The 23,280-nt window shown below is 29.9% G+C and overlaps 2 protein-coding genes across 2 annotated transcripts; one reads left to right on the forward strand and one right to left on the reverse strand.

The window, feature by feature from the left end:
- Window positions 1–4,487: 4,487 nt before the first annotated feature.
- Window positions 4,488–17,689, reverse strand: LOC136968306 (receptor-type tyrosine-protein phosphatase T-like). Its single transcript, XM_067262312.1, has 17 exons — window positions 17,671–17,689; window positions 16,755–16,918; window positions 16,595–16,679; window positions 15,872–15,948; window positions 15,346–15,382; window positions 15,166–15,263; window positions 14,434–14,550; window positions 14,208–14,356; window positions 13,611–13,746; window positions 13,379–13,528; window positions 8,980–9,079; window positions 8,835–8,905; window positions 8,647–8,772; window positions 6,429–6,560; window positions 6,204–6,358; window positions 5,995–6,130; window positions 4,488–4,604 (listed from the first exon to the last, which is right to left on the reverse strand). The coding sequence occupies exons 1-17, from the start codon at window positions 17,687–17,689 to the stop codon at window positions 4,530–4,532; spliced, it is 1,827 nt and encodes a 608-aa protein (XP_067118413.1). The 3' UTR covers window positions 4,488–4,529.
- A 419-nt stretch (window positions 17,690–18,108) lies between these two features.
- LOC136968307 (uncharacterized) lies at window positions 18,109–23,069 on the forward strand. The gene is made up of 3 exons (XM_067262313.1): window positions 18,109–18,161; window positions 18,206–18,881; window positions 22,932–23,069. Exons 1-3 carry the CDS (start codon window positions 18,109–18,111, stop codon window positions 23,067–23,069), a joined length of 867 nt encoding a protein of 288 aa, XP_067118414.1.
- The last annotated feature ends 211 nt before the right edge of the window (window positions 23,070–23,280 follow it).

Genomic DNA, 23,280 nt, shown 5'->3' on the forward strand with positions numbered 1-23,280 from the left:
TTGAAGGTCGAAGGGTAGGGAGATAGTAGGGGTCGAGTATATCTCCAGTAGGGTCGAACTTAATGACGATTCTACTCGTTATTAGCATTTACAATTTTTTTTTTTTTAACTCATCAAATGAAGATTTTTGCCGTTTTATAATAGTTAAAAATATAAAAATATTTTAAATAAAATATGATAACAGATGGCGCCAAAATTTTAAATGTTGCCGAGAAAGTTGAGCAACTCGTTGCTGGTTTATTTAAATAGCAATCTCTCATTATTTTTTTTCGAAATAACAGTTGAAAAATAAGGTTATTAAATAACAACCCATAAATAAAATAAATGTCGTATTGAAACCTTACATTCGTAACAAAGATTCATAACAATGGACTAAGTATTGTTTCATGTAACAAAATACTTGTGTTTGTTGCGTTCCTCGTTGTTCATTTCAGATATTCGCAACGAACTTAAAAGTAAGACGTTTTAAAAATTTTATGAATTTGTTCTATATTTATCCGATATTTCTATAAATGTTTCTTTTAGTTCTCAAATAACGATTAAACCTAAAGTAATCTGATGTCACTTTTTATTTATATTGATTAGGTCCTCAGTGCCCTATGGACATTAATAGAGGGCTATTCTTTTACTTTCAAATGTTTAAAATTATTATGTAATGCCCAATGCTTTATTAATAATATTCAGAACGAAGAAAAGCTAACCAAACACTGAAATAAATTAGTAAATCATATTCAAAATGATAGCTGATATTATATCATATATTTTAAACTGCATATATTCGTATAGAGAGACAGTAAATTTCACATGTTAATAGTTTGTTATGCGTTTAGTTAATAGTTTCCGTAAATATTTTGTTAGGCTATATAATTGAGATCTTAATTGGATATGTGAAGTTAACTGTAAAATCCAGGAAATGAGAGAAATAACATACAAGAGTAGTCCCAAATATACGACCTCCTTTCTTTTCAAAAGCCATAAAAATGTATAAATAAAAACTTTTTTACTGTTTACAAAAATTTTATTTATATAAGTCTATTTTTGTTTATTTTTGCTACATACAAGAATAAATTTCGGAGAAAAATGTTTTCGGAACCTGGTTCAAAAGGCCCTACCGATTCTTCTGTTGTATGGGGTAAAGAGCATTTCTTTCAAATAAGACTTTTACAAATGTAAGGATTATTTTAAATTAATCTTGGTACAATCTTCTATTAACTATTAAATATAACTAAAATTCAGTATTTTATTTAATAAATTTATGTAAACACTAAGTAGTTGGCTGCAATTTTAAATTATAGTTCTATAAATACTCACTGGCATCGGTCTATTTGTCTATCTTTTCTTAATCTCGAGATCGGAGTTAGATAGATGAAAGTCGAGACCAAATGTGGAAAGCTTAGGGCAGGAGGCTCCGATTAACAATATACGAACTTCCGATGTAAACCGGAAGTCACGTTATTTCAATTCAAAAAGTTTCCCATGAAAGGTGTTAGACTGGCTCGACTATATTGTTAAAGGAAAAGTATGATTTACAGGGGCAAAGAACTACTAAAATGGACAACATATATTTAAAATGTAATAAAAATTTACAGCCCAGCATTGTGACGATTAACAATAAATACTCATTCTTATATAAAATTACATTTTTATGAAAAAGTTTATTGTTAATTCAGTTTTCATTTTGACATTTAGTTTATTTCACTCAATCGTCTTCCTACGTCAAGTTTGGACAAAATACACAATAATAATTTAAGTAGAAAGCGTAATTTGTAAAGCAGAAATCAGCAAACAAGTTTATAAGAATAGACTTAATTTTCATAATATTCAGGTAAAAGATTTTATTTTCAGGAGACGGTGTTACTATCAGGACGTGGTGGAATGGCGAATGGCCTCGCTGTTTCTATAAAATGCCACAAATGTCCTATGACGGTAACACAACGTGGCGAGATCATGCTGCCGCCAAATTAAGCATGTAATTCCATCGACTCGATACACTTGTCTAAGTGTCACAGGTAAGTTCCTTATTTTCAAGCACTTTTTTGAGAATTAACTCGGTGAGACGCCGAGATCCCAGAATATAAGAAACTTGCTGCCGGATTTCGGATATACCGAGCCGAATGCCAAAGACTGCTTTACAACAGTTAAGCAGGGAAATTGGACTATTTTGTAAGAGTTTTCCCGTTTGAAAGTAAATATATCTATTGTTATTACTGTTAGTAAACATATTGTTGATAATTAAATTGATAAAATTATACGGAAAAATAGTGAAACTTCCATCGCCAATTTGACATTCTGATGCGGTCTCTATGCCTCATTCTGTAGGAAATATATACTTTCACACAGTGCGTGTGAAGGTACGTGGGTATTAATTTTGAGATAAGAACTTTTATTTTCAGGTAATTGTGATACTATCAGGATGTGGTGGGATAGCGAAGTGGCGGCGCTATTTCTAGAAAATGCCACAAAAATCCTAAGACGGTAGCACAATATGGCGAGTACGTGCCGCCATTAAATAAGCACGCGCCTCTCGGCCTTTCTGGGCACGGCCAGGTGCCACCGAGCGCGTCCACGGGTTGCGGATAGTGGAACGACCTCGAAAGAGGTTAGCTGCGAAATAAGCGAATGTAACATACATTCGACGAATAAGCAGTCGCGGACAACTGGCAATAATATTAAAGGAATTGATTTTCTTTCAAAATAGCTATTTACCAACAATTGATTTTGTTATGTCGACTAGTTTTGGAAGAACAAACAAGAAATTCGTGAGTTTTTTGTTCGATGTTCTGTTGGTCGAGTAGGACGTGACTTCGGTCCAGTCCTGACAGTCTTAGCAGTCAATCTTTTATCTCTTTGTAATTGACCGAGTTTAAAATAGATAACAACGAGGGTCCTTAACAGATTTCATATTTGGATGCTGGCTTTTGAGTAGACGACATATAAGATCGACTCTGCGCGTTCGTGTCGTAGTAACTGCCTCTGTTGCCTATTAAGCAAGTAACATTGCTGTGATTTTTTTAATATTTCGGTATTACTTTCCCGGCTGTTATAACAGAGGGAAACTATGGCGATCCAACAAACATTGACCCATTCCAGATTTTTACATTTTTTGGACTGAGGACACCTTGAAACATCGAGAAATGCAAAAAATTCGAAGGTAATTTCTGTATGTATGGATGTTAGTGTGGGGGGCGCACGAATTTGTTTATTCTCTCTGAAGCTTAATAACGCCTGTGCTTTTTGTCCAAAATTTCTGAAATTTTGCAGGGAGGTTTGTTTATTAGGGGAATTGATATTATTAAATGTTAGTGGTTAAAAGTCGAGGAGTAGGGAGATAGTAGGGGTCGAGTGTATCTCCAGTAGGGTCGAACTTAATGACGATTCTACTCGTTATTCGCATTTACAATTTTTTCTCCCCATAAAACTCATTCCTACCTTCAAATGAAGATTTTTGGCGTTTTATAATAGTTAAAAATATAAAACGATTTTTAATAAAACATGATAACAGATGGCGCCACTAAAATTTTAAATGTTGCCGAGAAAGTTAAGCAACTTGTTGCTGGTTTTTCTCACTGTTTTAATTTATATGAAGTTAAATAAAAGAATACCTGCATCAGTGAAACAGAAATAAAAGAAATTGCAAAAGAATTTAGTATTATGTTTAATAAACTCTATCTTATACAAAGCAGAACATATAACTGTAACTTTGAAATCTTTATAAAAAATTTTAAATCATAAATGCTGTCTATAATAAGAGATAGTATTTAAAAACAAAAGATAATGATGATAAATGTTTGATTATGCTATTATTACTGATATTTATTATGCCTAATTTTTCCAGTTGCTGGCATTTTCATTACGTTATTCTTTTTATGTATTTCGATTATTTTGTTGCCAGGCCGGTTACATAAATCGTAAAATCTTAGAAAATTGGACTCTGTAAATGCCCCTTCATATTTTGTTTGGACCACCGATGCTTTAATTTTGGTTTAAAATATATACTATAACGTTGAATTTTCTTCTTTAAAATTCAGGATACCAGTTGTTTTAAATGGTATCCTAACATTGCATTTATTAAATTTTTAAAATTTTGTTGATTTATATAACAATAAGACACAACAACTTAATTTAATAAATATAATCAATATTAATATTTTATTTGATTCTCGATTAAATAATTTGTTAGTACAGTAAGCTGTCATACAAATAATATTAAATGCTATTTATTTATTTATCTAATATTTAAAAATAATTTAACGTCTGAAATTATTGCATTTACAATACGTTTGCTTCTTGGATTTAAATACGCATTGATATACATATCATTAAATTAATTGTACACATTAGTGTATTTTAATCTCAAATAATAATTCATAAATAGATTTGCTATCTGTAAAATAGTTTTGTGGATTTAATTCACTTTAGAACCGAACCATCCATATTTATTAAAAATAAAATGCTTTAAAATAACAGGTAATTAACATTTTAAAATTAAAATATCTAGTTCTATCATATTTATATGACAAGATTATTTCTTATTGGATATTGGCATATATTTGGAATGAATCCAGATAAGTAGTTGCAACTCTGTAACACAACACAAATTGCTCCTAAAAAGAAAAGAAATATTAAGAACAAATAGTTCGGTATGTAACAGAATATATTTTGTTTTAGTTCAAAACTTATATGAATGATTAATTTAATTTTTCAAAATATTTATTGAATGACATAAACATACAGTATATATTCAAAAGTTTTGGAAGCAACTTTCTTTAAATAAATCATAATTATTAATTAATAGTTATAAAAGTAATTTTTGAAATATAAAATTATGAAAATGTCATATGTTTACAATCAAAGTTGCCAGAAATATTAATACAAAAAGTTTTGACATGTTCATACGTTAAGCATAAGTGCACACACAAACTATAAAATTAATATCCCATAGTTTTCCTCCATCAAAATCATTTTATTGATCTTTCATTGACAGGAGAAAATTTTGTTATTAATTTGGTAATTTATTATATCAGCATTTTTCAATAATGTGTTGAAAGACAGCATACACACGTCATGTCAAAACCTCCCATAAATTTTCTGCAGGATTTAGGTTAGTATTTCATTCTGGCCATATAATATTCAACCGAGTTTTTTGTAGCCATAAGTTATTTGATGTTAATGTATCAGTACACTAGGATTATCCAAACTAGATTATTTAGTAATAGTTTCGTGTTAGTAAGGAAGCAGATATGCTATTAATACTTTCTGATATTTTTAATTGGAAAATCCATACCTCCTGAATTGTAAATTGTTTTTCTTTTGTCATGCTGCTAAGTTGTATTACATTATTTAAATGCCTATTGACATAATTGAATGTTAAGCATTAACAGTTTTTATCAATACATTCAAATGACATTATAGTAAAAATATATCGAATTATTTTAAAATTCATAAATTAATTAGTTGTGTGCATGTGTGTAAATACAATTTATACCTTAATTTCCAAATTATTGTTAAAATTATATAACCAGCAAAATTCCACACATGCCAATGTCTGTTTACATGTTTTTCATTAATTTTAAATTTCAAAATACTTTTTCACATATAATCTACCAAAGATCTTCCTGCTCCCTTTTTCATCTTGAAGATACTGAGAAAGCCGTTTTTCAAGCCTATTATGGATTCAGCCAGGCCCACCGTGGGACGGCCAGATAGTGAAGAACGGCACCCCAAATATTTCTAAAGCATTTTAATCTTTCCGTCTTCCGTTTTTCAAAGCGATAGACTGACATAACCGCTCCGGTAAGAAAGATCCGGCCGTAACCAGGATCTTTCTTACCTAAACTTTTGAGACTTGCTGCAATTAATTGTTCAAAATAATTTATTGTAAACGTCGAAAAGATTTGTTCTGAAAAAATGCTGTGAATTTTAAATTTCACTGGAAAACATTAGAATAAGAAAGTTCAAAACTAATATACAGTATTAAATCCTAATTATACATACGAGATTTTCTATAAGTTGTGGCCTATTTCCACGAATACATCTTACAGCTTGGAATACGTCGACTTCTTGTTCCGTCTTTATTTTATCGAGAACAAATACGCAAGTGCAATAAATTCCACAAGCACGAACACCGTCCCTACAGAGAGAATAAATATACATATATAGCAATATTCTTATAGAGTAGAGAAAATATATATTGCAGTACTTACAGGCATTGCACTACTGATGTTAATGTGTCAGTTTGTTGTTGCCATTTCTCTACTCTATCAATAAGATGTAAAATATTTTCATCGCTATACGGAATATAGCTATTACAAGGCCAGTTATTTAAGTGAAATTGTTTAATAGTTTTAGTAGTAGCTCCCTGTGAAATGCATCCAGAATTTAATAAAATTAGAAAATAAAAGTATAAAAATAATGTAATGGAAATATACCTTTCGAGTTAAATCTCTCAACTGAAATGTTCTTATTATAATACAATCGTACATTTCTGCCGAAATATTTGAAACTTCTGTATTTTCATAGATGATAGTGTGGTTAAGATTTGGCCAGTAATATGGACATACCTAGAAGTATAGAAAATTTTATTATATGCTAAAATCACATGATTATATCGAGTCTTCTATGTTATTTTACATAAATAGGCAATTTTTCGTGGAGTTAGATTCTTGCATTTTTTTTTCTATATACCGAAAGCAGAATAAATGATTTTTCTGCTTATTTGAGAATATCTCTTAAAATTTGATTTTGCCGTTAGTTTGGTGAAATTCTAAACTGAGAATAAGAATAAAACCGATATGCATTAATTTACATAAACATGGAAGTACTGTACATTCTTTGTATTTAAAAGTAAAACATAATAAACTTGTAATTTTCTAATTTATGTTTTACAATCTCTCGTAAAAATTATTCAATCATCAACTTAAATAATTTAATTAATACTATGTTTTGCCATCTCGCCTTAATTCCTTCAGACATGATTTCCTAATAAAAACAATATTCGATATCGATAAATTTTCCAACTAGTAGTCAAGCTGATTTGCAGCACGGAGCTTTGTCTTGGACCTATTTAATTTCCTCCGCATATTTTCTAGCGGATTGAGATTCGGACTGTTTGCTGGCCAGACTATTGTGTTGATGTGCTGTTGGTAAAGAAAATTTTTAACTGTTTGAACCCTATGACAAGATGCATTATCATCCTGGAAAATGACATCATCGCCATCAAACATATTTTCAATGGTTGGAATAAAAAAGTTCTCTGAAACGTCAATGTATACCTGGGCATTAGCTATTGACGTAATAATGACCAGCTTGCCTGACATGCAACCTCAAATAACAACTGAGGTAGGAAATTTTGTGAATAACCCACATCTTTTGCAACAGTGCAGTTGACTTCCTTTTTGGAATTTTGCAATTTTTTTTCTACCTAGAAGGTAATTTCCATGTGTTGTTACAATAAACAGAAGAATAAATGTCTTATAGTAAACCTGAATATGAATTGTTTCAAGAATACAATTTATATTCAATCTTACTATTTACATATTAGACAATATAAAAAGTAATATTTTAAATATGCTAAATATAAAATGATTCCATAACTTTTCGTCAGTTGTAAATGACTCCAAAATTTTTCCCGTATATCATGTAAATAAGTTTGTGTTTAATTTATATAACGTTATGTTGATTGTTTATATTATTCTTAGTATAAGCAAAATGTCTGACTATTATTAGAAAAGTATTTGTGTTAACTGCTTGTTTTATTTGCTACACGCTTGAAATCTTAAAAAATGACTTAATGATGAAGTGATATAATTTATTCCGGGGATTGTATATGTTTTTAAACTATTAAAAATTATAAAAATATAACGAAAATTTCAAATTTCTTGCAAAAAAGTCATACGATATCATATGACGTGATGTTTCGATTCTCGCTGCTTAGTTACGATGGCAAAGAGATATACTTTCAATATCCAGCACATAGGTCCCGTTCTTATTCTGAGAGATATCACAGAATTGATGAAATAAGAATTTCTGATGTTTATTTGTATGTGGGTGTGGCACGATTTTGTTCACCTACTTTGAAGCCTAATAACTGTGCCTTTTGTCGAAAATTTCTGAAATTTTTGTGTAGTAGGAGCATTGGTGCTATTGAAATTTGAGAAATGCAGGAGATAGGGGATCATCTGTCATATTTCCAGTGGAGTCAGATTTAACGAAGACTTTACTCGTATTAGCATTTACAATTATTTAAAAAACTCGCATCTATCCTCAAAATTACACTTTTTGTCATTTTGTAACAATTAATAATATAAAAATGTTTAAATAAAATCTCATAATAAATGGCGCCACACGAAATTTTAACCCTATGCCGAGAAAGTTACGCAACTTGTTGCTGGATTTTTTAAAAATTTTAATCTTATAACGAAGTGCGAGAATAAACAAATTTACACCTAGTTATTTCGCTAATACCAGAAATTCAAAATTCATTTTATAATCCTAGACATAGCCTATTTACTTTTAATATTCATTAAAAGATAAATTAAGGAACCTTTACATTTAATAAATTAGTAAATTGAAGCAAATATTTTAAGATTATAAGATATAAATTTATTATTGGATGTTCAAAGTACAGATCAATTGCATAAAGCTTACCTCATCTAATTCATTTAGAAGAATAAGAGTGTTGGATTCAGAATTCAGCATCATTCTCCAAAAATCCGAAACTGTATTTGGCAATGGAATTTCAGTTACAATAAAAGAATCTTTTCGTTTATATCCCTAAAATTAAACATTGCTAGAGACATTTTCGTAAATATAATACTTTGATTGAAATATCTTACATCAATGTACACAGCGTTGATATAATTTGATTCGGAATCACAACCTCGGAGAATTACGCGGCCTTTTTCAGCTGTAAATATAAGCAAATGTGAATTAAAAGTATGAATAATTTGATAATAAGTTGCAAAAAAAAAATATTCTTACGTGGCACAACATTTAAATTCCTGTTTCTTAATTGATTGTCAATTTCGTATCCTGAACGACAATCGACTGGTTTTAATTTTGGACGAAGTCTCTCTAATCGCTAGACAAAATTATAAATTTTTATTAATTACGAACTAATTAACAGAGAAGATTTTAGATTTTCGATCGCTATAGCATTATTTCTAACAAATTTTTCAAACAAATTAAAGATCGAGAAAATATTGAGCAAGATCTCTTCATAATTAATAATTTTCATTGTATAAAAAAGTACTTAACTTGCAGCAGTCGTTGCAAACGATGCGAAGACAACGCATTACAAACTATTATGTCCACATAGAATCTGGCTTCTTAAGTGTACGAGTCAAGAGAAGAAACACGTTCAATTACATTGAAATTCAAGAAGGGACTCAAAGCTGACGACGAAGATATTTACAATCAAAATGACGACTGCTAGAAAGTCACCAATAGTCCTAACAGGTCGTAGACTATGTGAACAAATTCATGCAGTTTTATAGAAATATAAAAGACTCAAACGAAATAAAGATTGTAGAGGATTTAATCACGCATAGTGATAAGCAGATTGTTACAATTGTAAAACAACAAACGTTACTAAATTTTTAAAATAATAATACTGAGCCTCTCGTAATAAATCGTCACTTAACGTAAAATGCCATATAACTATTGTATGACATGTCTATTGCATATTCATAAATGAAAATAATACATGCTACATTTAAAGGATGTTGTTCTTAAATTTTTAAAAAACCTCTCTTAGTGGACCCATCTCTATAATAGACATTTTCATCGAACTTACACATCATATTGTTGATACAGGTACTTTTGTACCCTAATTTGGAAACTTTTTTGATCTTTAGGAATCGTCTGAATAAATTTATCTGTTCTATGAGTGAATTAATATAACATTATAATATGAATTAGAGGAAAAAACCTTTCCTTACAACATATTAGCTATTTTTATTTTCTTAATCCTATATAATTTCTATATAATTCATTTTTCAATTCTCTACTGAGGACAAAAATTCAATATTAAGACAGACTATCGCATGTTAAAATTTTTTAAACTCAGATAATAAGTAAAAACTTAAACAAACACCTTAATGTTCGCTGAGAAATTTATTAATTTAACTAACGTTTTCGGCTTATTCAATAAGCCATCTTCAGGTTTTTAACTTTCGAACAAAAAACAATATCGTTCTATTAAAAGAATACCATAGTTTGAAAAAATTCAAATCATTAGTAACGGTCAAAAAATAAAACAAAGAGGATGAACATGGTAATAAAAATAAATAAATATACATAAATAAATAAAAATGGTAATATAAATAAATAAGTATACAAAAATATATAAAAACAAAAAAAGAAAAAAAAGGAAGAACGTGGTAATATAAATAAATATACAATAAAATCGTAAAAGATACAACAAATGTAAGGTAAAAACGTTTTACTCGTGCCCATATATACTACTATCTATCCTAACCAGAAATACTTCCCCATAGAACTCACGTGTCTCTTATAAATTTTTAACTGCATATTTCCAAGCTGAAGGAAGACCTTCTGCGTCCCTTGCGTTAATACATTTATCTCTTAGTTTGCTTCTGTAAATTTCTATCTTTTCAGCCGCTCTTGCCAAAGTTGGGGAGTGTACCTGCTTTATGATTTTCGCCTCATTCCAATGTACTAAGGATCCCTCCGTCTGCCCCATCTGGGCTAATACCGTCGTGTTGGAACCTTTTCTAATATCATATTTATGTTCCTTGATCCTTATTCCTAGGTTTCTAGTAGTAACCCCTACATAATCTTTATTAATACCTAATAGCTGGTTCTCGTAGGGAATCTTATACACACCCGCCTTATCTTCTTTTTTAACTAACCCTTTATCGTTTCTAAGTATTTTATACAAATTCGGAGCTCTTTTCAAGATCACCCTTGTATCCTTAGTTCTTGCTATTTCTTTCATAATCCCTCCCAGATACTTATTGTATGTAAATTTCGTGTATCTGTAAGGCCCGTGCCTGGTGTTCTTATCATTACTGGCCTCAAATTTTCTAATAATTCCCTCAATGACTTTCCTCCTATAACCTAATGTTCCTGCTATCTGTATAATTCTTTCTATCTCTGTATCCCGGTCTATCACATTTTCACAGTATATAAAGGCCCTTCTAACCAATGCTCTAAATGCTGCTAACTTATATTTATAAGGGTCATTAGAGCTTGCAGGGATATATAGTGGGCTATGTGTAGGTTTAATGAAAACGCCGGTGGATATATGCCCTTTGTTAAATATAACATTAATGTCTAAGAAATGTACTATCCTGGAGCTTTTCTGCTCTAGCTTCAGGTTAAGGCCCTCTTCGTTCTCGTTAATTCTATCTACAAAGTTAGCAATTACTCGATTGTTCCTCCATATTATAAAAACGTCGTCTACATATCTCTTGTAGAATACTATATCCCTTTCGAAGCCCCGCAATACCTTTTCTTCTACTTTACTAACCACAAGCTCGCAGAGGAGCCCCGAAATTGGGCTTCCCATCGGTACTCCCCTTTTTTGCTTATATACTTGTTCTTCGTACCCGAAGAAGGATTCGCAACATACTAGGTTAGCCATTTCTATAACCTCATCTCTGTGTTGTGTTAACGTTGGGTTATCTCTGAACAAGAACTCCATAAGTGCTTCTACACAGGACTCAATCTTAATAGACGGGTACAAACTTTCGTAATCTAACACAGTTCCCACTTCTTCATCCTTCAAAGCGATGCTTTGTAGCTCTTTAACTACCATAACAGGATCCTTTACCACTAATTTATTATTTTCCATCCGTGAGGAGAGGTACTCTTGTAATCTTTTTTCCAGGAAAAATGTAGGTGCTCTTCGTTTTTCCACAATAGGCCTTATTTCTTTTCCCTCTTTATGTGTTTTGGCGAAGGCAAAGAGTCTAGGGAGCCCTGGTCTAGGGTTCCGGCATTTACGGACAAACGGTAAGATCCTCGCTAGTTTGGTTTCCTCCAGTTTTTTAACCCTTCTATCAATAGCTTGAACTATTTTACTGTTGACCTTCACACATTCCGTTTTTCTGATATATTCCTCTAAGGCTCTATCATATGTTTGTTTCCTCATTATGACAATTTGTTTGCTTTTATCTGCTCTTGCCGCAATCAAATTATTCTCTTTTAACCATCCCTTGGTATACCTGATGTCCTTGCTATAGCTTCCTCCTTTCCATTTATTTTGATTTTTTAACACAGTTTTCCAACGAAAATAGGCGAAAATCATAAAGCAGGTACACTCCCCAACTTTGGCAAGAGCGGCTGAAAAGATAGAAATTTACAGAAGCAAACTAAGAGATAAATGTATTAACGCAAGGGACGCAGAAGGTCTTCCTTCAGCTTGGAAATATGCAGTTAAAAATTTATAAGAGACACGTGAGTTCTATGGGGAAGTATTTCTGGTTAGGATAGATAGTAGTATATATGGGCACGAGTAAAACGTTTTTACCTTACATTTGTTGTATCTTTTACGATTTTATTGTATATTTATTTATATTACCACGTTCTTCCTTTTTTTCTTTTTTTGTTTTTATATATTTTTGTATACTTATTTATTTATATTACCATTTTTATTTATTTATGTATATTTATTTATTTTTATTACCATGTTCATCCTCTTTGTTTTATTTTTTGACCGTTACTAATGATTTGAATTTTTTCAAACTATGGTATTCTTTTAATAGAACGATATTGTTTTTTGTTCGAAAGTTAAAAACCTGAAGATGGCTTATTGAATAAGCCGAAAACGTTAGTTAAATTAATAAATTTCTCAGCGAACATTAAGGTGTTTGTTTAAGTTTTTTGTATATTGAATTCTGCTGGGTACGAGTGTGGTTTATTCAGATAATAAGTATTTAATTATGTTAATTAACCATTCAAGCGTAATGATCACAATCTTTAATAACGTAAATAAAAGAATATCAAGTCAATTATAAATTGAATAAATATTATATTTATTTAATAAATATTAAAAATGAATATAAAGGAATTTCACAAATTTGGTAAAATGATCACATACAGTACATATAAAAATTTCATATTTGTAAATAGGAAATTTCTATCGATATTAGATTTAACGTGTTCAAATCAAAAACATTATTTTAAATAAGATTAATGCTCTGAAATAATGAATTTTTCATCGAAGAATATTAATGTAGTCGAATCTCCAAACCCCTCCTGATAACAGTGGCCATTTTTTTTTATTCCAACGTTCCCATCAATGGCCATTGTTCAAACGTTGATTGTACGAGTATTATTAGTAGTAAGTTAAATATGATCTGAAATTATAACTTAACGATAAATTTAAAGGGAAAATATACGTTAATTTATTTACTTCGTATTGTATATGAAAACCTGTTTTCCCTGTCGAGGCATTGACTTTCTTTAATCTGTCGATTTCTTCGTTATAATCAGAGCGTAGAATCGACGTTTTATATTCGCACAAGGAATCGGCTAATGCTCGATACACGAAACGATATTGCGCCTGTTAAAAAATGTCAAATGTTTTTAGTTTCAATTTAAGATTTAATATTTTAATTCAAATTTTTATATATAAATAGTATTACGTAAGTTTCGACGGTGTTTATTCGCTGTTGACACATATTGGTAAGATAAGAAACTAGATCTACTCTTTCTTCTGTGTATGCCATATCTAACATGCTGTCTAATAGAATTAAAGTTCCAGTTCTTCCATCTCCTGCACTAAAATATATAAGTTCAAATAATATTACAATTATAGGCTATAAACTGTCCTTTTTGGATCTAATAACTTCTAGAAATTAATTAATAAATGAATGAGTGTATATTTATATACTGTACCAAATATATAATATTGAAATCAGTAATTACCACTGCAAGGTGGTATTTACTGAATTTAATATTAATATTTTAAATGTCCGTGTTGATACTGTATTTTTAGGTGAAGTAATGGTCAGTCGTTATATTTCTTCGCTTTTCTAACACTTTACTTTATTAATGTACTGTACAGTATTGATCTTTCAAAGCAATTTAAGTCAAAATAACAGTGATTATTATTTACATTTTTCTAGAAGTTGTTGGAGGCAAAAAAGCTTAAAAAGCACTCTCTGTGCTTATAATGTTGATATTCTGTAATTTCTATAAAAATAATAACCGTATAATAATTTGTAAATATATAAACCTACCTACAATGCACAACAATGGGAGAATTGCTCTCTGGCTTAAAATTTCTGACATTTTGTAAAAATGAAATAACCGAATTTGTAAATCTGGGTACGTCGTGATCGGGCCACGTTGTGTAATGAAAATGTTTCAATATCCACATTCTTTTTTCCTACGAATTAATGTTCTAAGTCATTATAATATTCAGTTAATTAAAGAGCAAACTAATAATATACAATTCGTGCTTACTTGGGTAATAATAAATGTTCTAATGACATAATCTAAATATACTTCCGTATCTTTTAACCATACGTTAATGTTTCCGTAATTTTCTTCAGTTTCGGGCCAATATTTTTCACATTTTGTCTGAAATATTTGAAAATTTATGATTTATTAAAATGAATTCAAACGTTATTAATGAAATTATAATATGTACTACAATGTTATTTTCAGATTGATAAAAAGTGTGTTAAAATGACACAACTCGTATTCAAAAATATAGTACTGGTATTAGATTTATACCAACTGTTAGTCTCTTCGTTTGAAATTTAACACAGATGCTTTTATTATTCTCTCCATCACAAACCTTGTAAGAAATATGCACGATAGAGTCATTAATCATAAAACTTGCAAAGCAATGTTTCTTTCTGCAGACATTAATTTGTGCAACTCTGGCGATTAGAACGTGAATCAGAATGCCGGACTAATTATAAATTTGCATTTTTATAAAATAAAATCATATGCAATAATTGTTTTCTCCCCCCAAATTACCAGAGTATTATTACGTTTAATCACTGAAATCTCTATAACTTCTCGAATTGCTTCTAAGCTTCTAAGTTAAAAGAATTAACATTCTAATACGTGAAGTTTCATTATTACGATCTCATATTTTGTACAGTCAGAAAATAATTTCAAACATAAGATCAGTAGTATTCATTTACTGTTATTTTGATAAAATTTACTATTATTATCGAAAAACACCTTTCCATTTTCCACCAGATTAGTGACCATGACTATTTTACAAACATTCTCTTGGCAGATCATTCTCCAAAAATGATGAATTGTCGTCTGCTTCGGTCCTAAAAAAGATAAAAAAAAATTAATATATTGCATCCTAATAAAATAAAAATAAAATTTCTTCTTATTTTTTAAATATATCACCTTGAGTGGCTATATATTTTTTTGGTCTTTTATATCCCTGAAATTGAAATAAGAGTTAAAGATACAAATTACTTATGAAAAAAATTTAAGAATTATGACTTAATTTACCAATTCCAATAAATATTGTCGAGATTTTCTAAAATAAACTTTAATTATCACACAAGTTACACATTTCTACAGATTTAAGTATTGATGAAAATAATTTTTTAATATTGTGATTTCGTGAAATTTATCTTTCGCGAAAACTTCAGCAGTGTTATAATCCGTGCAGCGAAAGAGTAGACATGAGCTGGAAGAGTCTATCGCAGATGAAAGAAATGGAACTTAGAACATCCCTTTTATCTGACCAAAGATTTTTCCAGCTCAACTTATCTTTACTTTTTTGCTGAGAGGATTATAGTCCATTAGAAATGATAACTATATTATAGATTTAGTCATCAATATATCTGGATTTTTTCTGTAAGAGATGAGATATTTACAATGTAAAGATAATTTATAACAATAACAACATTCTGTATATACTTACATCAACGTAATTTGCGTTAATGTAGTCTGAATGGGAACCATTTCCGCAAATTTGTGAAACTACGCGAGCCTCGTCACCTAAAAGTTAAAAAATAAATTCACTGTCCTAAAAGAAATTCAGATTCAAATATATTGTGATAAAATGAGATCAAATGTGAGATACGAGTGAGGCGTATTACGAATAGATCAGTGTGCTAAGTGTGACCTTTTGAGCGGATGTTCGGGGTGAGTAGAAAAGTGCATTTGCTCTGCTGGCTTTAGTGGCCAAATGAATCCTTATACTTCCAATAAATGCTTTTTACAAGTGATGAAGAGCTGAGGTTACACTTTCAACAATAAAAAGTCAGTCTCAATTTGTTATTTATATCCTTATAGCGAAATAAAAGTAAATAACTGAAATTAACAATTTAGTTTTGGAAAAGAATGCAATTTTTAGTGCAGTTATGTAAAACTGCCCAACACTTAGATGAACTATAACTTTTGTTTGAAGGATGGGCAAACGAAACTTTTTGTTGGAAAAACTTGGACAGACGATGAACAAACGAATGCCATTACTTTGAAAAAAACGCAATTGGAAATGCTAACTTCGCAGATTTAAATTAGGTATGTAACGAAAGAATATGAGTTTATCGATAATGCATTTTACTCCGAAGATTGCCATTTTCTTGATGATAAATTACGTATAAAATTAGTTTTTAAAATTATGTAATATTGTGATACTTACAAGGAAGATTTCCATATCGATTCTGTGGTTTATTTACTGGAAGTTTAAACACGTCGCGTGACTTGCATTGCCCTTTTTTAATAGCCTAAATAGCAGAAAAATGTAAATAGTAAATCTTCTCACATTGAAAAATAAATACAATTGATTTATATTGTTATACCATGAACTGCCTTTTCAATTTTCCTGTTTCTGTGGAATCTATAATGTATTCTTCCAAGTTTGCAATTAAAATTTCGGTAGATTCATCTATTTGCTTTTCGTTTATTTTATTTTCTGAATTTTCACCCAAGATCGAATTTGTGGATGATATAATTAATTCGTCACCTAAAAATACACAAAAACAATTCATTAAATATACAGTATTTCATTAGTATTTATTTATTACAGTGCTGTACGTACATCCCGTAGAAAAAGCGGCGTAAGTGAGCAGTCTTCTTTAAATAGTTTTTCTGTGATATTATTTTAACAATAATGTATTTCTCGATAAAAAGTTAATATTAAAATATTTGCGGCTTTCTATTTTTAAAAATGCTTAATGAAACGTTGCTGTGCAAACTATATTGATTGAAGGAAAAATTTAAATTTAGACAATTACAATTATTTACTGTATTTTAGATAACGTGATAACGAAAATTTAATTGTTTTCAGTGAAGATTTTGTTGAGTTTGTACCTAAGTTGAAAACAAAATTTATCTCCTTATTCAAAGTTAATGCTCATAAAGAAGAAAATTGGTAGTATTGCTTTCAGAGAATGTCTGAATTGGTTTTCCAATAAGTTTATAATCAAATATTTTATTGAAGTAAGGATGTATTATACGAAGTATCAAACACAAATTCGTGTTAATAACAACCACTTGGCTTTTTTCCACCTTTATTTAGTTGATACGGTACACGTTATAGAAACGGCGAATACCACCAGAAAGAACAGAAAGAAAAGAACATTTGCGTATCTCAACCAGTGTAATGGGCACGGAACACATCACAAGGATGAAAGGTGAGATTCAAAAAATTTTAATAGACGTAAACTACCTCAAGACACACCTAAAAGAAAAAAGACCGTTGAAAACACTCCTTACCAAAATCCATTGCCGCCATCATTCCAACTAGAGATAGGATATTATTTAAATTAAAATAATTCCTAAGATCAGCAATAAAGTACAAGTACATAAAACTAAGGCGATTGAAACGTAATTTGAGGAAAAGAGAAAATATCGATATCGAGCCTGACCAACATCAAGAGCAAAAACAAATAGAGAATTTAGAACACTACAAACATAAAAAAAATTGGGAAATTAATAAAAAAATTTCAATATCCATCTACCACCGAAATAAAGGAGTGGGAAGATTCCATAGTGGAAAATAAAACTAACATAAATATACCTGAAGAAATTCTTGATGTCTTACGAAAAGGTTTAGACTACAGCGGCCCAAATAAGTGGGAAACTTTAACAATTATACCAAACTTAGACAAAATATGCAACACCCTCCAAGACACAGAGTCTCAGTTTATGAAAATGAATATTAGCAACAAGATAAAGAAATATATAACAAAGAAAAAGGAAGGAAAGTAATAAAAGACAAATATTACTACACATATAATAATAAAATTAGTCAAGTAAAAAAGTTTTTGTTAGATAATAACTTAGATATACTTAAAGCAGATAAATCCAAGCAACTTATAATAGTATATTCAGACTGGATAAAAAAGAAAAAATATGATCTAGTGGAAAGTGAAAAATTTAGACTACTCCCAATTGACCCGAAAGAAGTTATACAAAAAGAACTAAAAAATAGAATTACTAAATTACAAAAATTAAATAAACTAACCAAACAAGAGAAAGAATTTATCCTAAATGATAATAATGATCGTACACCAAAAATAAATATACATTTAAAAACCCACAAACCAGGTGATAAAGTGAGGCCGATAATAGACTTCAAGAACTCACCTTTGTATAATTTAGAAAAATTTCTAAAACAACAACTGAAACAATTCCAAAACTCTACTTTCACAATAATGAATACCGACGAACTTCTTCATGATATCAAAAAACTAAAAATAGAAAGAAATATGAAAATCGCCAGCCTAGATATTACTGATATGTATCCGTCCATGACATGGGACATAATAGAACCAAAATTAATGAAACTCAACGTAGAACCGGAAATAATAAACTTAATAGAATTCGCTTATAAAAGCAACTATTTCGAATATGAAGGCAATTACTACACACAAGAAGAAGGCATAAGTATGGGTTCAGTTATCGGTCCAAAACTTGCAGAATTGGTAATGATAGACATTGATGAGAAGATAAACAACATACATGGAATAAACTTTTATAAACGCTACGTAGACGACATAATAATTATATATAATACTTCAATTATTACAATAGATAAGATAAATACGCTCATAAACAATATACACAATAATATTAAGTTCAAAATCGAAGAAGAAGATAGTATACACAATAATATAAATTACTTGGATATTACAATCAAAAGGAATATAAATAATCTAGAATTTGAACCCTTTAAGAAACCTTGTGCCATAACAAAAACTATAAACTACAGCTCCCAAATACCACTGTATATAAAACAAAACGTCTTCATCATGGAATACAAAAAAATTAAAAATAGAACTAGTAAACCTGAAAATGTTCAAAAGCATGTAAATAATTTAAAGAAAAAGTTCATACTAGACGGATACCCAATTAGATTGATAAATACATGGGAAACACAAATAGAAAAATCAACCTATGAAAAACAAATCCAGGAAATAAAAAACCAAGATATAAAATACAAAAGTTTCCCATACATAAAAGGACTGTATGAAGAAATAAACAAAGAAATGAGAAAAATAAATATAAAGTTGGCACCAAAATATCAAAAATTGCAATCACGAATAATAAATAAAGGAAAAAAACAACTTGATGAAAACATCGAAGAATCCAAAAACGTTGTTTATGAAATACCATGTACTTGCAAAGACCCACATACCTACATCGGAGAAACAAAACGGAAATTAAAAATACGAATAAAAGAACATATAGCTGATATGAAGCACCAAAGGATGCAATCTGTTTTCCACGACCACTGCTTAATAAATAATTGTAATATTGATAAGGACAACACCAAAATTTTGTATAAAGAAAAAGACATATATAATAGAAAGTTTAAAGAAAGTTTTGCTATAATTAACTCAGAAAATTGTATAAATAAAAATACAAGTATAAATATTAACAAAAACTGGTTAAATATATTATAAATTTTAATATTTAGTTAAAAATACAATAAATCTTAATATGTTACCAAAAATACCACTAGGGGGCTTACTTCGTTTCAACCCCCTACATGTAGTTATGCAAATTTTAAATGTCACACAACCTAAACAACGTTCAACAGGGGAAAGTTCAGACTAAAACTTATACCCAAAGTTTGTCTACAAATTTGTCTTTAAAGAAATTTTCTGGATTCTGTTTCAACATAAACGAGCCAAAAGTGCTCGAACGACCTTTGAAAATGTACTGTGTATTAACCATCTACTAAGAAGTACAAGAGAACAACAAAGTAAGAACTTGTCCCAGTTTTATTCACAGTTAATTTAAATTTATTGTTATATTAAATAGTTGTACTTTTTAACTCAAAATAGATGTACAAGAATTTTATAACTTTTATCCTCGAGTTTGTAATGTCCAAACTTACCGTGTACAAGTGCCATACTGGGGGAGAACTGGTATGTTATATACGTTTAAATGTTTATATAACTTGTCGGTAAAAACGCTGTATACATTATTTTATATTATTTTAGTTGACTGATGAGGGGCATAAGGCCCGAAACGTGTACCGTATCAACTAAATAAAGGTGGAAAAAAGCCAAGTGGTTGTTATTAACACGAATTTGTGTTTGATACTTCGAAGAATAATACAACACGGTTTCACAAAAATCAAATCAATCGATGTATTATACATTAAAATTTTTAACCAGTCTCTGAATAATGCACACAAAAAGATATTTTGAAATAAATCAAATAGATAATTTTGCTTATAAATATTTTAATTTTAAAAATATTTACTATTTTATTGATATTTCCTTTCCTTATTTTAGCATTTTATAGTTCTAATAGTATATACTGTAGTATATAGTACAACAATCGTTTATTAATTAAATTTATAATATATATATATATATATATATATATTATATATTAATTTAATAAAATGTTATTTTGGAAAATTTATATTACTTTTTTCAATTATAATACTTCATTATGTTAATTTATTATATTAAATCAACGTACTTAAAGCTTAAGATCATATAATATTTAATTCATTAAACATAGATGTGTATTTTAAAGGAAAAATTTATTATGATTAATGAATAAACATTCATAAACTTTATTCGAAAACGAATGTTTTTGTTCCTTTAATTCATTATGATCATTTGGAATTATAATGTCTAATGTTTGGCAAGGGCTCTTGATTGACTTTCCTGACATTAGAAGAGGAGGTTAAGGAAACCACTAGGAAGTCCGACAATATTAGGTAATACTAGAATGTAAATTGTAAACAATAAACATAGTTGAAAAGGAGTATAAATATTACAAAACACGGAAATTATTCAGATATGACCTCACCTTTTCATATTTCCCAGAACCAATTTTCCTAAAAATTATTTCTCTCTAATATATAAATGGCCAGCAAATTTCAGGAATTTTCGACAAAAGACACAGGAGTTATTAGCGAGGTTGAGGCAGAAGTTTTAAACGCGAAAACGTGTACGTCGGACGTTCGGCGCCGCTTTCCTGTAAGCCTAGAACACTGGTTTTCTTTAGCGGAACACTTACTTAAGTTAATATGAAATACATAAACTTGTCATCAGTTATTTTATTAGAATTGAGCAGTTATAATTCAAAATCTCTACTCATATTATTAACAATTCTAAGACAGGAAAAAACATACTTAAATAACGTTTTCGGCCCATGGAATCTGGCCGAAAACGTTTGTTTATGATTAAATTTAAACGTTCTCAGCATCAAGGTGTTTTTTGTCTTACGGTATACCTAAATAACTTTAATGGGAAACTTGTGCCTGATGTTTTTTACATATTTCATTCAGTTTTTATCGTTGCCTTTATATTATTCGAAACAGTAGTACACTCCATAAGTACGAGTCGTACATATATATTTAAGTTTATGAAAATTTTATGATTTTAATTTTTTGATATTCGGCGGCTCGAATACGATTAGACACTTTCCGATTTGCGACTAAATCTGGGGAACACTTGGGAGATGCTTACAGAAGACCGGTTCGGAACCACTGACCTAGAAGTTTGACAATGGCGTTTGGAACGCCGATCGTGATTCCACTGACTTTGCAAACGCCATTGTCAAACTTCCAGGCTTACAGGAAAGCAGCGCCGAACGTCCGACGTACTGTACACGTTTTCGCGTTTAAAACTTTGGCCTCAACCTCACTATTAAATGTGTCAATATTTTAAATTTGAAAGTTCTGTAATTTTAACAAAAGTTCTCTGTTGTTTGTTATGATTTTGTAAAAATAATATAATATAGATTAACAATTTTAATTATTAAGTGTTTAACACGCCAATTTTCCCAGTCAGACTCTATTGATATGAAATTATTGTGATTTCGACAAAAGAATCAACCTTTAGTTTCTGTTGCCGAAAATTTTGTTTTCGGATTTTAGGATTCCCGATAAGAAGTGTTTTATTGATAAATTATATCGGCTTAGATTTATTTTATATAAAGATATTCTATTCCTTACAAGAAAGAAATTAGACTTTTAAGCACAATCAACCTTTATTTTTCGATTGAATATCAATTACAATTCTTTTAATTTCGAAAATTGATTATATATTTGCAAATACTCAAAATTTACGCCGAAAACGTTGTTTTAGAATCATTTATTATTTGTGTTGATTGCACAAATCCATTACTTTTTAGCTGTTGATTTGTATCCCAGACTCCTTCTAGAATCTCAATCCCACGCGACGATGTCTGCCATCATTAGAAAGTTGTATATATTAAAGATTCGACCGCAAATCTCAGACTTCTTGTTTAGTCTACCACATTATCGTGCACTTGGTTAAATACTAAATAGTTAAGTGTACTTTGAACAGTACAAGATCTGGTCGTACAGTACACTCCTACCGCCGAATAGGCAATTATGCTAATTTTAAGGACGGAACTCTCGTTTGTTTTTATTAATGCATCGTAACTGATGGACAGCTTTTAAGAATGTATTAAGAGAATTTCATAAATTTTCTGCAGTTATATAAACAGAATTTGTGAAACTTCTTCGATTCTATTCACAGAATTCCGTGATATTTTTAAGAGGATGTTGCGGGATTTCGTTAAATTTATACGGAGATATTGCAGAGTTTGATGAAACTGTTATGGAGGCATTCCAAGATTTACTGAGAACTGTTACAGAGGCGTTAAGGATTCGATGAAACTGTTTTGGAGGCATTCCAGGATTTACTGAGAACTGTTACAGAGGCGTTAAGGATTCGATGAAACTGTTTTGGAGGCATTCCAGGATTTGCTGAGAACTGTTACAGAGGCGTTAAGGATTCGATGAAACTGTTTTGGAGGCATTCCAGGATTTACTGAGAACTGTTACAGAGGCGTTAAGGATTCGATGAAACTGTTTTGGAGGCATTC

Source organism: Centruroides vittatus, unplaced genomic scaffold (genome assembly GCF_030686945.1).
Source record: "Centruroides vittatus isolate TY-2023 unplaced genomic scaffold, ASM3068694v2 contig_1427, whole genome shotgun sequence".
Lineage (NCBI taxonomy): Eukaryota > Metazoa > Arthropoda > Arachnida > Scorpiones > Buthidae > Centruroides > Centruroides vittatus.

Bases quoted from the DNA above. Each gene is read 5' to 3' on its own strand.
- LOC136968306 (XM_067262312.1), bottom strand. The intron at 15,949-16,594 runs GTAAGTATCACA...TTTAACTTTTAG, and splicing joins TCGATATGGAAATCTTCCTT to GTGACGAGGCTCGCGTAGTT. The intron at 6,359-6,428 runs GTATATTTCCAT...TGCATTTCACAG, and splicing joins TGAGAGATTTAACTCGAAAG to GGAGCTACTACTAAAACTAT.
- LOC136968307 (XM_067262313.1), top strand. From the start codon at position 18,109: ATGAATATTAGCAACAAGATAAAGAAATATATAACAAAGAAAAAGGAA. The intron at 18,162-18,205 runs GTAATAAAAGAC...TAATAAAATTAG, and splicing joins ACAAAGAAAAAGGAAGGAAA to TCAAGTAAAAAAGTTTTTGT. The intron at 18,882-22,931 runs GTAATGATAGAC...TTCTATTCACAG, and splicing joins GTCCAAAACTTGCAGAATTG to AATTCCGTGATATTTTTAAG.